This window comes from Alligator mississippiensis, chromosome 3, assembly GCF_030867095.1.
Source record: "Alligator mississippiensis isolate rAllMis1 chromosome 3, rAllMis1, whole genome shotgun sequence".
Classification (NCBI taxonomy): Eukaryota; Metazoa; Chordata; order Crocodylia; family Alligatoridae; genus Alligator; species Alligator mississippiensis.
In genome coordinates, this window is record NC_081826.1 from 215855505 (window position 1) to 215869186 (window position 13682).

The 13682-nt window shown below is 40.6% G+C and overlaps 1 protein-coding gene across 1 annotated transcript in view; it reads right to left on the minus strand.

Annotated features, from left to right (window-relative positions):
• SLC12A2 (solute carrier family 12 member 2) overlaps positions 1 to 13682 on the minus strand; it is a 100281-nt gene that overhangs the window by 49082 nt on the left and 37517 nt on the right. Inside the window, exons 6-10 of the mRNA XM_006271507.4 lie at positions 13127 to 13237; positions 11939 to 12047; positions 10897 to 11024; positions 10729 to 10813; positions 4204 to 4355 (exon numbers count right to left, since the gene is read on the minus strand). Coding sequence (XP_006271569.2) covers positions 4204 to 4355; positions 10729 to 10813; positions 10897 to 11024; positions 11939 to 12047; positions 13127 to 13237 — 585 coding nt within the window. The remainder of the gene's footprint in view (positions 1 to 4203; positions 4356 to 10728; positions 10814 to 10896; positions 11025 to 11938; positions 12048 to 13126; positions 13238 to 13682) is intronic.

Genomic DNA, 13682 nt, shown 5'->3' on the forward strand with positions numbered 1-13682 from the left:
TTTGTGAACAGAGCTACATCTAAATCTTTCCATAAACCACTGCACTTCACGACAGTTCACAGAACAAACCTTCCAAAAAGCAGATCTTCCGATCATTGCTCAATCCTCTCATTTAAACATTACTCTCAGGAAATCAGTAAATACAATCTCTGTAAAATGGGTCAAGTTTGGTATGCACAATGGTCACAACAAAAAGGAGGAAGCCCTATTGTAAAATTGCCAAGATTTTTCAAACCTTCCACCTTCACCATACATAGATACACCACTTACTACACAAGGAATCAGACGGACACTAACTTTCTATCACTCCCCTTAATCTCCCTCTCTTTCTATCACATCTCCCTACAGAAGAGAAGGCTTAGAAGGGACTTAGTAGCGGCTTACCGCTATATCAAGGGAGTACATCAAGAACAGGGTGCCCAGCTGTTCAACAGGGCACCCCTGGGGAAGACCAGGAACATTGGATACAAACTCCTGGAAGGCCACTTCAGGCTCAATTCCAGGAAAAACTCCTTCATAGTCAGGGTGTCCAGACAGTGGAATAAACTCCCTCCAGTGGTGGTACAGTCACCTACCTGGAAGTCTTCAAAAGGAGACTGGACAGTCACCTCAAGGGGATCACTTGACTCCAGTTGTCTTTTCCTGCCTAATGCAGGGGGACTAGACCCAATGATCTACAAAGTCCCTTCCAGCCCCTAACAATCTATGAATCTCCATTCCAAACATCAAGAATTCCTACTGTTGATTTCAAATAGTTTAGAAAACGCTAGTGTAAGAAAGGTAGTTGTATGATGTGCCTGTCAGATACTGTCTGAATGCAGTAACCCTGGCTCCATTTTTGTCCAGTACACACAGATAATATATCTAAGTCTATACACAGTTGTATATATTATCTATTACACAGATAATATATCACAACCCTTCCATCATCACCTAGTCCCTTGAAAGCACTATAAAAATCTGACAGAAAATAGGGTTTGAAAGAGCACTAGCAATTTTAAAATCACCGAAAAACAAATCAAGATTAATGCTAGTCGACTGGAAGAAAAGCAAATTAAAAAAAAACACTGGAGAGGATATCAGCATTTGTGGATGAGGTGACCCTGACAATATGTAAAGTTGGATTTCACAATTTGCAGGTCATGTTAGATTACAAACTGTTACCTGATATTCAGGTAGCCAACTTGACTTAGTGCTAAGCCTTAAGGCAATTCAGAAGTCTGTTTCTGAGGCCTGCTTATTCAATTCTTTACTCTGCCTATGATGGCATACTTGCAGAGTAAAGCCTTCAGGGATTGAAACCCAACAGAGAATGCTCTGGTCATATACATATGGCACAAAAATCAGCAGAGGATTTGACTCCAGCAAAGCTAGAATCAACATCTGTCATTGCATCACTAGACTTCTATTAAAATACACACCATAACAACTAACTGAATCTGAAGTCAGACACAGATTATGTCTATTCAATTTAAGCAGGTCTCCATACTGAGACAGAAGATAAATGCCAATTAACTGTGACATTCATTAATTGCTTATAAGCAAAGCATTTTTAAGTCCTGGATGATTGTAGGACCTGCTCAGGTGAAGTGTTCCCACAGTGCTGGGCTTCTTCCCGCAGTGCTATTGGGGCTGCAGAGCTGTGGTTCATGCCGGCTTGACTGCCACAGCAGTGGCACTGGAATGCTAACAGCACCACAGGCAGAAGCCAGTACCACAGCTTGTTCCAGCAGCTGAAGCTGAATACCCACAATACTGGATTTCTTCCCACTGGGTCCAAGACCAGCTGGAGTGGGTGCCAGCTGGATCCAGTATGTTTGGGAGGAAGAAAGAGGTATATCCTTGAGCCTGATCTGACTTGCAGGACCAGCCTTAAGCCTGGCCTGAGAGATCAGAAAAACTGACACCTCTGGAATAAGCTATTTAGTAGGCGATTGTCTGTGTAAGCCCTTGATCCTAGAATTCACTTTTGTCACAACAACAGACACTTAAAGCAGACATTAGGGCTGTGTGAAATTTTGCCGGCTGTTTTGATTTGACACTGTTTCAACTCATTTTGAGCTTGAAACAGTGAAACTGAATCGAAATGAAGGACTTTGAAAGAGCCTTGAAACAAAACAAGGCTAGCTGAAATGTTTCCAACGTTTCAAAACGTTTCGAGTTTTGAAGCAGCCAGCAGCAAGGTGGTGAGAGACAGGGGAGAACCAGGGCTGTGCTGCCAGCAGCAGCCGGGAGTGCAGCTCTGGCTCTCCCCATCTCTTGCTGCCAAACTGCGAGAAGTCAATAACAGTACAGGGGAAGGAAACTGAGCCCGGGTTCAGTTCCCCTCCCCAGCACTGCAGTTGGGCTGGAGAAAGGAATGGAGACCAGTCGCTCAGTTCCCCTCCCCAGCGCTAGATTGGGTGGGAAGTCAGCCCAGCTGGCTGACTCCCTGCCACCCACCTTATCTAGCAAAACATCGAAACACCATAGAAACAGCTTCACTGTTGTTTGCACGAAGCAAAGCGGAACAGCTGTTTCAATCAAAATGAAATTCAAAATGGAACACTGTTCCGTCAAAACTTCAAAACTCAAGGTGAAACAGAATGGTGCCATTTCGCACAGCCCTATAAAACATAACTGCTCATTCATCATAGTCCAATCTTGACAACTAAATACAGTAAAAGCCACGTTATCCGGCACTTTACGAGCCAGCATGCTCTATTAACCGGCATGCCAGCTTGTAAGGTAAAAATGAAACCAGAAGTGCCCACCATGGCACTTCTGGTTTCGCCAAGCCCCCACAGCCTGGGGCAAAGCAGCCTATGCTGCCGAGCCTCCACAATAACAGTTCTTTTCCCCTTTCTCTTCTGCCCCCCTCCCTGTCCCTCGCAGCAGGAGAGGCAGTGATGTGGCAGGAGAGGTGGCAGCGCACCAGATGCGGCAGGAGAGGCAACCTCTCAGGTAACTGGCATATTTTGTTATCCGGCACCCCCAATTCGCCATGGGTGCTGGATAACAGAGCTTTTGCTGTAGTGGTTAATTGGTAAAAGCTCTATGGGCAATAGATACTATTCTAGTTATTGCCCATTTTAAAATACAAAAGCTGAAATACAAATGAAAAGTGGTCTCTAATGAAAATGACACTTTAAGAGAGTATTAAGTAAGAGTATTCTCTAAATTTTCAGTTGTACATATGTTATACACTGATTTGAGTTAGTCTTTATAACAGAATGGCATAACTACTGTGGACTAAGCTGTTCTAGACTAGCTTCCAGTGTCAAGAGTGTTCTGGGATTAAAAAAAGAAAAAATGTCACTTAACTTTATTAATTCCATAGTGAAGTGTCTACACACAGAAGTTATTTTAAAACAGGTAAATTGTACCAAAATAACTCTTATGATCAATTTACTCATGGAGACATGGCCTCATTTTCAGTCTTCCCTGCAGTCTTGTCTGCAAGTTGGTTTTTAAATAAATATAAAGTTCTTGTAGAGCAACTTCACCTTCACTTTTAAATGCATTAATTAGACCTCAATTTAGCAGTTTTTCCTTTAAATATGACAGCACAACATTAGATTTTGTTAAAGAGCTCGGATTTCCATACACTTTCAAATTAAAATGAATTTGATTCATGTTTTAATGTGTTTCCACACACAGGCAAAAACACAAAAATATTTTACTACGTTTTGATTCAACAATGACCCTTTAGTTTTCCCTGAAATTAAACACGACTCAGTGCAGTATAAACAAAGTTAGAAACTACATGAAATTAAAGAAGACAGAGAAATTATGACTATCAAGCATCATGATTGTTAGTAAGTTGCATATACTTGCCAAGGTGACCTACTAGTTTATAACTTTAAAACATGAATTATCTTACAACTCATTACTTGAATGCATCATTCAGGTGAATAGGATGCATTCCAATTACAATATCCATGGATACACTTCCTAGAATTACCTTGCTCTTGTATACATTAGAAAAAAAAAATGCTTCCAAGGAATATTATTTTAAGCCTTTAAGAAATACTATTTTAATCTCTACAGTTAAGCAATCAATAAAAAAGACTTTATTTTCCTAAAAAAGAAAATTACTAGTCTCTCTTTGTATTTACAAGTGGCACTATTTAAAATGACTTCATGAAACTTTATAGGATGAATAAAACAGAATTAAAAAAACCCACAAACCAAAAACACTACTCTAATATTAAGATTTTGTACCTGAAAGTTATTCATCAGACCATACGGACACTCTGTCTTCTGACAAGATGAGAAGTCATAGTTTAACTTGCAAGCAGCAGTAGTGCAATTTGTCCATTCAGTGAAGATGGTGTGGTTGACATTGCCTGTGGCATCCCGAACAACACAAGAACCTAGTGGGAACAGAGACAAAAATATAATGACACTTAAAACACCAGGCCAATCTCTAATCTTTTTCTTAAAGCATTTATTATAACCAAAGAGCATTCAAACAAAATCATTCCTTCAATTTTTCTGGAAACCTGGCAAAACAGAAATACGCTCATTTTCGTGGATAAAAGATTTTATACCACATGTTTAAGAAGTGCTTTATACAACAAATATAAGCAATCTGCTTTTGTTGGCTGCCTCTCAAATAAGCAAAGAAACTGTAGAAAAACACTGCTTATTTGATTCATAATAAAAATACACAGTTACGTTTGGAATGCATCAGTAATAGTAAGAACACATCTAAAGGCCTCTCCTACTCCCTTGTTGAATGTGTAAGTTAAAGGGCAATTTTATTATTATTTTTACATGCAACTGATATTACTTATCACTTTTGGTTCCATTCTTATTACTGATGTGCTAATATTGTGGTTTATTTTCAATTGCATTCTAAATCTGAAAAATATAAAAAGCTTTGCAGAAACATTTATGGAAATCAGCATAATTTTGCAAGTATTTCCTTTTCAGACTCTTTTGAAAAACGTTATTAGGGTGTTCCATTCCTGTAATGCATCTGCAACTGGTATTCTTTGCACTAGTAAACCAAAGAAACCGAACTGAAGGTAGTACAGGGGGTGGGGGTTAGATGGAGCCGGGAGTCTAATCTATTGGCCAACCGTGGAGTGCTAATGGATATTTGAATGCAGGCAGTGCTTGACTTATGACTTTGAGGTACGACGAATGGCACTTACAACCTTTATAAATTACTACAATGACCTTAGCCTAAAAAGGCTGAAAGGGCTGCATCCAGACATGCAGGGGCATGCAGTTTGTGGCACTGTAAGCCTCTGTGATGTTCGCCGCATGCGGTTTATGGCATTGAAATTGACACCCCACTGCAAATTTGCAGTGCAGGTCAAAATTTCCAACTGAGATTTTCCAGTAGTTAAAAAAAATTAAAAGGGGAATGGAACAAAAAGCGGTGCAATGCACACTTAACAAGCATGCACTGGCACACGCAAATTCCGGGCTGTCCACAGCAATGCTCTGGCTGCTGGCCAGGCCCCCATAATGCCCAACCTGTGCCTCTGCTGCTCCAGGCCACTGCTGGGGCCATCTCTGGTGCCTGGCCCCAGTCACCAGCAATCCCTGGCTGAAGAGCCCAGAGAAGCTGGGCAAGAGCAGTATGCCTACTGCAGGACAATGTGTGTCACTACAAGCACATGCCCCTATATGTCTGGATGCAGCTAAAGAGAATAAATTAAAAGGGAATGCTTAAAAACATTACTTATTTTAGGATTAATTCTCTTCAGAAAGTGACAGATAAGGAAGTCCTGGGAATTACAGAATACACTATTTCATGGCTCAGTTAAACTTTCAAGAGCTAACGTGCTGGTAAAACATTCCTTTTAAAGGGAGATGTTACCAGCATAATTCAATCCTGAATCCCAGGCATTAGAATGTACAAAATTACCCAACTTCTGTTCATTCCCGCCCCGCCCCCCCCCGAAAGATTTTTGTTGATATAACACAAAAGTTACACACACACAATTTGGTTATGATGCAACTAAAGCAACAAAACAATATACAAGTGGAGCTCAACACCACTAATTAAGGTGACTGAACACTTCATATTGACACCCAAGATCAGTTATTTAATTTGCCAAAAGCTGCCTACGATAACCTTAAGTTTCCATGCCAAGCATCTACCTCCCCGACTCCCCAACCTTAATTTAAGCCAAAAGTTTAGCTTTTTAAAGCAAGATGAAGACAAGTGTGCTAAATGGCAACTGTTTTTGATGCAGGTTTTCCAAATCAGTCAGTGAGGGAGGCCTGTGTGTCAGGGGTGTTACAGAGATTGAAAAAGCACAAACAGCTCTAAATTGGGCAAGATAGGCCCCTGGCACAAGCTCATTTAAAGCACCTTTTCTCAACCAGGGTGCTTGGGCATTACATTTATGCCACAATTTACAGTAATCATAGCAAGCATATTAAGGCTACAACACAAATCCAATTTAAAGCACCAAAATGGCAAACAAGCCATAAAAACATTTATTTATTTTATATATAAACAACCAAACAAAGAAAATGTAGAACTCTTTATGGCAGGCTTGTATGGTGTCTTAAATTGGATGTGTGGTCAAACTGAATGCCCTGCCCACTGCCGCTGTAAAAAAAAGAAGCAGATGCTAGCAAGAGACAGCAAGAGAAAGGAGGAGACGGGACCAACGGGGAAGACTAAGAATCAGTAGGAGGAAGTGGGGAAAACAATGTCAAGATAAAGGTCTGTGATGAGAAAAAGACAAAAGACAGTTGGGACACGCTGAAAGAGATAGGGCTGAAGTGATCGAAATTTGGCAAAGCTGGGGCAGACAGAAGAAAAAAGGAACAATTTTTTGCCACCAAGGTCCCGTTTTAGGTTCTGGAAGGGGGCTCACAGTTCCAAATCTCACTAGGCTGTCTTATACCAAAAAGATCAGAAACCTCACATGCACAATGTATGCATTTCACCCCCGCCTTTGGGGCTGATCCCCATATTAGACGTCATCCTCTTGCATCCTTAGTTCATTTAAGTGGAAAGATTCTGTGCGTGGCAACAAGTTCCAACCCTGCTCACAAGCCATGCTGGTGTCAATACAACATCAAATGAAAAAAACAATTGCATCAAGCCTGCCTTTTAAAAAGCCTTACATATATTTTGTTTCAAGTCACACACTAAAAAGTTTAGATATGCCAAAACTGCAGTGGCTTCTCACACCATAATCCTGCCACCTTCTACATCTACACTATATAAAAGTTTCTAATGTAACTAGGGTGTAGGTTGTAGCCGTGTTGGTCTAAGGACATAGGCAGACAAGGTATCAAATTCACCCAAGGAATCTTGTCTGTCTAATGTAACTACACATTTCCTCCCCAATACGCCACCTCCCCCTTAGATCCCCACCCCCCACACCTCCCGCTATAAAAAACAGGAGCAGATGCTAGTAAGAGGCCATTAAGTCTGCGGAAAGCCCACCACAAATATTACTAAGCAGTGAGCGCATGTCAACAAGATGTTTACTGCACAGCTGACTAATGTACTGCAGTAAATGTTTCAGCATCTACATGTGTGCCCCTATTAGGGTGCATAAAATCAATGAACTCCACAGCAGAGTTTTCATGTGCAGCAGATCACATGTAGATGCCAAGCTGGCTGGCTGAAGCATGAAAGTGCTTCAGGAGGCTGTCTGCTGGCTAGCCCTGCAGTGAAGCACCATCGTGCCCCAGCCAGGCCCCCTGCAGCACACTAAGCCTGGTCAGAGCAGTCCTGGGCTAGCAAGCTGTCCCCAGCGCCTGTCCCAGCCCCTACCAGGAAGAGTCCAGTGCAGCCGCAGCCCCAGCATGTCCACCCACACCCTGCACTCAGATCTGGGGGCACACTCCCCCCCCCCCCCCGGTGTTCTCCCAAGGTGTGCTCAGCGGCAGAAGCCATCCCCCTCCCCCACCAGATGAGCTGCGGCTCCATCCCGCACCCCACCCCAGCCCCACTCCCTCCCTCACCACAGAAGCCTTGATCTGCCTCCCCCACACCCCTTCCTTCCTCTTTCCCCTTCCATCACAGACTTACGAGCTGCGTGCAGCTCTCCATGCTGCTGGGCTGTGCTCCTCACCACGTACATGCTGCACTGCAGCTGCGTGCATGCACAGGGCATTTATTTGCCATATTATCAGCCACATCAGGCAAAAAAAACCCAACAGTTTCTGATACAGTTAATTTTCTTTATATTGGTACTGATCTGATATCGAACCGATGTACTTAATGGTAGTCAAGGCTTAACAAAAAAATGATAATTCAGAATAGAGAAAGGGAAAAAACGGGACAAAAATGCTACCTGATCTTCATAAAAACTTAAATCCGGCACAGTCTACATGAAAACTGGTGAAATACAGGTTTTATTGTGATACACTTCCTTGTGTTAATGGCATTCAAGTTGTTATAACATCGTATAACTGGTTACATCGTTAGCCTGTGCACAAAAGGAGGGTCTCAGTGACAACAATGGTTACAGGAGAGAAGAAAATGGACCTTTAACATCTGTCCTGAATGGCTGTATTGGCATATGAACAGAAGCAGCAACATAGCCAAAACCCAGATGGTGTCTGGGGGAGAGCAGGCTGAAAAAAGCAGTCCAAGGCCAGAAGAGCCTGGAGGACAAAAGTCTGAAATGCTCTGGGGAGCCAGAAAAAATGTGAAAGTGAACAACTTAGTATCTTGGGGGTGCTCAGCACAGTGCAGGCTGGACTAGGGATAGAGGGACTGCTTAACCCTTTTACAGGGACAGAAATCCTCTGGCTGGCTAGCTTTTGCTTCAAATACCTTTAATGAAGAGACTGTCTGCTGTGCTGTTTGGAACTGTGGGTTGCACTGGGTTACCCCAAAGGAGGTAAAGTCTCTTGCTCAGGAGAAAAAGAGGATGCAGCATCCTTCAGTCAGGTCCATGGGGGAGCAGGGTGAGTGAGGGACTGAGGCCAAGGTCTTGGAGTGGAAGGAGCTCAGGCTCCACATAAGCTGTAGAAGCCAAGCCTAGGCTGACTTCAAGGATTACTCTCAGAGATCAGACAAGTCTCCATAAGTCCTGAGCAACCACTCTCCTAGAAGGCATTCCCTGACAGACTGATTTTCTAAAACAAAAAGCAAAAGTAGTAGGTGTCAACTTTCTGATAGTCTATCAACTAAGTCACCATATTTGTTAAGGTGGGGAAAAAGGGAGTAGAGGAAGTGAAAGATGGTAAATGGATCAGCTCATGGGGAGATAGCAATAGACAATGGTGAAAGGAAGACAGCTGTAAATGGAATGCCTGAAGGACCAGTTCTGAGATCAAATCTTGTTTAATATGTTTTATTAAAAACCAACAGTCCAGTCCTAATTGCTGTGTTCAGGATGGGTAGCCAATAATAGAAAAAAAAAGTGGGAGACATCAAAACAGAAGAATCAAGACACAATGACCATGAAGACTGATGTACTACAAATAAAATAAAATTCAATAGTACAAAAGATGCAAGATCACACACTTGAGGACTAATAACAAAAAATAAACAAACAAACCTTTTATTACAAACTGGGAACTCATTGTCTGACAACTATATAGGTAGAGAAGGGCCAGAGTATACTAAATGATAACAGGACGAGTATGAGCTACCAGTATAATGCAACTTTGATTTTACCATAGCTTAGGAGGGGTTTCCCCCCATAACTACGTATTAATGCCACTGTGCAAAACATTTGTAAGACCTCATCTAGAAATAATATATATACACTTATGGTCACCTGTGTTTCTATGTTTTCAAAAAAGGCCTTCTATGATCAGAAAACACAAGGAGGAAGAGTTTGGCTTGTTTGGTGAAGCAAAACAAAGGTTGTAAAGATTAAATTGCCACCTAAATATGAAAAATCAGTGGTAAACACCAGAGAGGAAGAACTAATGAGCAAAGCTGGCACTAGAACAAATAGGCATAAACTGGCCATGAATAAAATTTAAACTGGAAATTTGAAGAATTTTGTAATGGTCAGGAATAACCAGATTCTAAAAACAGCCTTTTACTGGCCGATTCTACTGGGTGCAGACAGGGTAAATCATCAGGTGCTTTCAAGACAGCTTTACAAATTTATGAAAGGGATAAGATACGATGTAATGCCTGTGACAGAAGATGGCTGTTTCAGGAGGTGCTTTTCAGTCCTGTGTCCATTTACAGGGTTAGAAAGTACAGAAAGAGACCAAACTGATAAAAAGGCAAGATAAACTCATGCTCTTTAGATAATGTAGGTTATTTCCTCCTAGATAACAAGTAAACTGTTAAGGAAAGTGGCTAACTCACTGAAGCTTTAGAGCAGTACAGAGCATTAAATGAAGAGTTCTGACCATATTGAAACTGGTTTACCTAGGGTTATACAAAATTCAGGCAAATTTACTTAACTATTTCCTGATAAGGGTAAAAGGCAGTTCTCCAAGCCCAGAACCCTACCCTGGCAAACTATCATACTAAAAATGATGGAAACATTAATGGTATTTAAAATGGCATAAGACTTACTGATTTAAGTCTCTTCTAATTATCTTCATTTTCTGAAACTGTGGAACCCAATATCATTCAGACCAAAGCAGAACAAACAGCAAATATTTCAGTCTGCACAATCTTTGACAGGTCTAAAGCAGCTGAAAAACTGGGGTTTACAAAAGGAAAGTGACAGAAAATCCTAACTACAGGCATCTTATTTAATCTAAATATGCAAGATTAATGTGAAACAAGCCATATCAAAGCACACCTCGGGAAGTAAAAATAAAATAAAATCAGCTGTTTACCTACAGATACTGCAACTCCCGTGTAAACCAGAGTAGTAATTAAGATGGCCAACAGTGTTCCTTTAGGTATGGCTGACTGGGGATCCTGAAAGAAATATTTCAATGAATACTTGGCAATACCAATACATAAATCTTACAGGAAGCAACAGTATACAATTCACTACTCACCGCAAGATCACCTGAGATATTTGCGCCAGCAAGAATACCAGTTGCAGCAGGGAAGAAAATGGCAAACACAGAGAAGAACGTTTCCTCACCTCTGAAGTCTGGTCCAAAATTCTCAGTAAATATTTCAGCTGTTAAAGAAACAGGGGTTTTTTTATTTATTTTCTAGTATTATTTATATGAAGCCTTTAACATTTAGCAATTCCACTTGGACCAGTTCTGCAAAAGTGAAAAATATCCAAGTTAAATCTGGTCCAAGACCTGTGCCTGGTCCCTAGTTACACAATGGCTGCATCAGATGAGTGTGGTCATGGTACGTGGTACTGCAGATGTCTGCCGCGCCACATACCACACGTTCAGCTGTTCTCCACACTGCAAGGTAGCAGCGCGGGGGTTCTTTTTGACCCCTGCATATCCAAAGGTCAAAAAAAAAACCTGCGCAAAAAGGTGGAGCGGCACACACGAGGGCAGCCACATGCTGCTCAAAAGCAGAGCCTGGCTGCCCAGAGCCATGCTGCAGCTACCAGCCAGGCTCTGAGTGGCAGGATCGCCACAGCTGCAACCCCAGGAAGCCCAATGACCCCAGGTAAGGATGCTGGAGCCAGCCCAGTGCGTGCGTGCATGCGTGCACACACACACACACACACACACACACACACACACACCCCCCCCCCGCCTTTAAATTTCTCTGTCCTTAAAATGAAAACAAACCCACCCACATATGAACCCATATTGATAGAGAAACACCCAATTCGAAAACAATAATGCAATATTTAGTACTTAATATATATATATAAATTTGCATGAGATTAGCAATAACATTTTTTCTGGTAATTTAAAAGGTTTAGGGATATTAAATTACCTAAAAAAATATCTGGAGGAACAGACAAAAACTGTAATGTGCAAAAAGTCTAAACCATACTATATTGCAATGTGGGCAGAAATACAGTATCTGCAACTTTTCAACCAATTCAAATAGTTTTAAAATCTTCAGTGTTCTTCTACAAGACTTGGCATTACAAGATATTTAACTATTCTAACATACCTTTATAACCAAAGAAACCTTTAAGCTTCTTGCTCTCCATTGGAATAAAAGTTCCTATGACAAAGTCCCCAATAGCAAGTAGCAGGATCACTAACAGAACAATCTGTGCCTGAAATTTTAAGGATCAGAATCAGAATCAAGTATCTACCAAGTATCTGATAGCTAAAAAGACAAAAGGGCTTGGTGTTAAATGTTAATGAAAGTGCCCATATCTCTTTAAAACAATACATAGTTTCCAAATTCAGGCAAGTTTTGTGAAAAACAAAATATTACAAAAAAGTAGCTCCCTACCAGTATACAGGAAAGTATGAAAACAAAGCAACCAGTTCTTGAATATTATATCAGTCCTTTTATTTCAGGAAGAAGAGATCTTTAGTAAAATTTACAAAACCATTTCAATTTCAAATAGTGAAACCGACTTTATCCAAACCTAAGGCTTACTATTTATGAAAACAAGTTTTTGAAATAACCACCCTTATATAGCATCATTTTTATTAGCTATTGGGTGAATAATCATTAATCTTCAATAATTCAATACCCGAGATGATTGAAAATGAGGATAAATATATAAAAAAACAATTATATTATTTACTTTTATTTTACTTAGAAGCAGACTAGTTCATATTTTTCCAATTTTCATGCTCTGTAACTGAATTTAAGTACTAAGATGACCTAAGCTACCAGCAAAGATCTGAACTCAAGCCCCGCTCCCCATAAAACCCACCTTAAGTGATAAATGCATGCAAATTAAAACCCAAGTTTTGGGCACAAACTGTTTGAAAGTATGATGATTCCTAGTTTGGTTCAGTAATTAAGTTATAAAGATACTTGCTCTTTTTATGATTCTGGGGTATTTCATTAATAAATTGGTTAGGGCTTTTAAAACTGAATTCAGAGGCATAAAACCAGTAAGGTGTTTGTTCGTTATGGTCATAGGACAGCTCTCTCATATCATTAGGTTTCCCACTCTGCCAGACTGCTACAGCAACATGCAAGGACCCCAGGAAATTATTTATGGAACTGAAGCCAAATAAGCTACATAAAAAAATAAAAACGTGTAGGGTGCAGGGGGCAAGGAGTGTAAAGCTGGTTTTCCTTCTCAATTCAAATACAGAATATGCAAAATACTATATGAACTCTTACTTTCCATAAAGTTAATTATAACATTTTAATATTATGATGGCTTACTTTCGCTTCCCACTCCATTCCCGCTACAGAGATACCCAACAATATAACTACTGTGATAGCTCCTATAATTCTGATGTCATTCGTTTCATCCACCATAAGTGCACCATTGTCCTAAAAGAGAACAAAACCGTTACACATGTATGCCACATGCCCATTTCCTATTACACAATACATAGCGGCTCAGGGAATAGGTAGCTTGAGCATTACAAAATAGGAAAGCATAATATCTAAAAACACAAGTTTGCGTTTGCTATTGACTATGAATGAAACGTCACCAGAAAATTGGTCTCAGGCTTAAAATGAAAGCTGTCAGTAGTCTCTATACATCTTTAATGTGAATGACTAAATAGTCCCATCTTTGATTTGGTGATACTTCTATCAACAACCTACTGCTGCCAACAGATTGTTTTTGATATAGTTTTATGTACTGTTCACTGTTAGTTCAAATTCTCCCTCCCACTAAGATGTTTTAAACTTGTCCCCAGCCTGTGATGCAGAAGAACTAGACTACAGTTTCCAAGTAAAGCCCATTTGATTGTCTTCCAACTTAAAATAT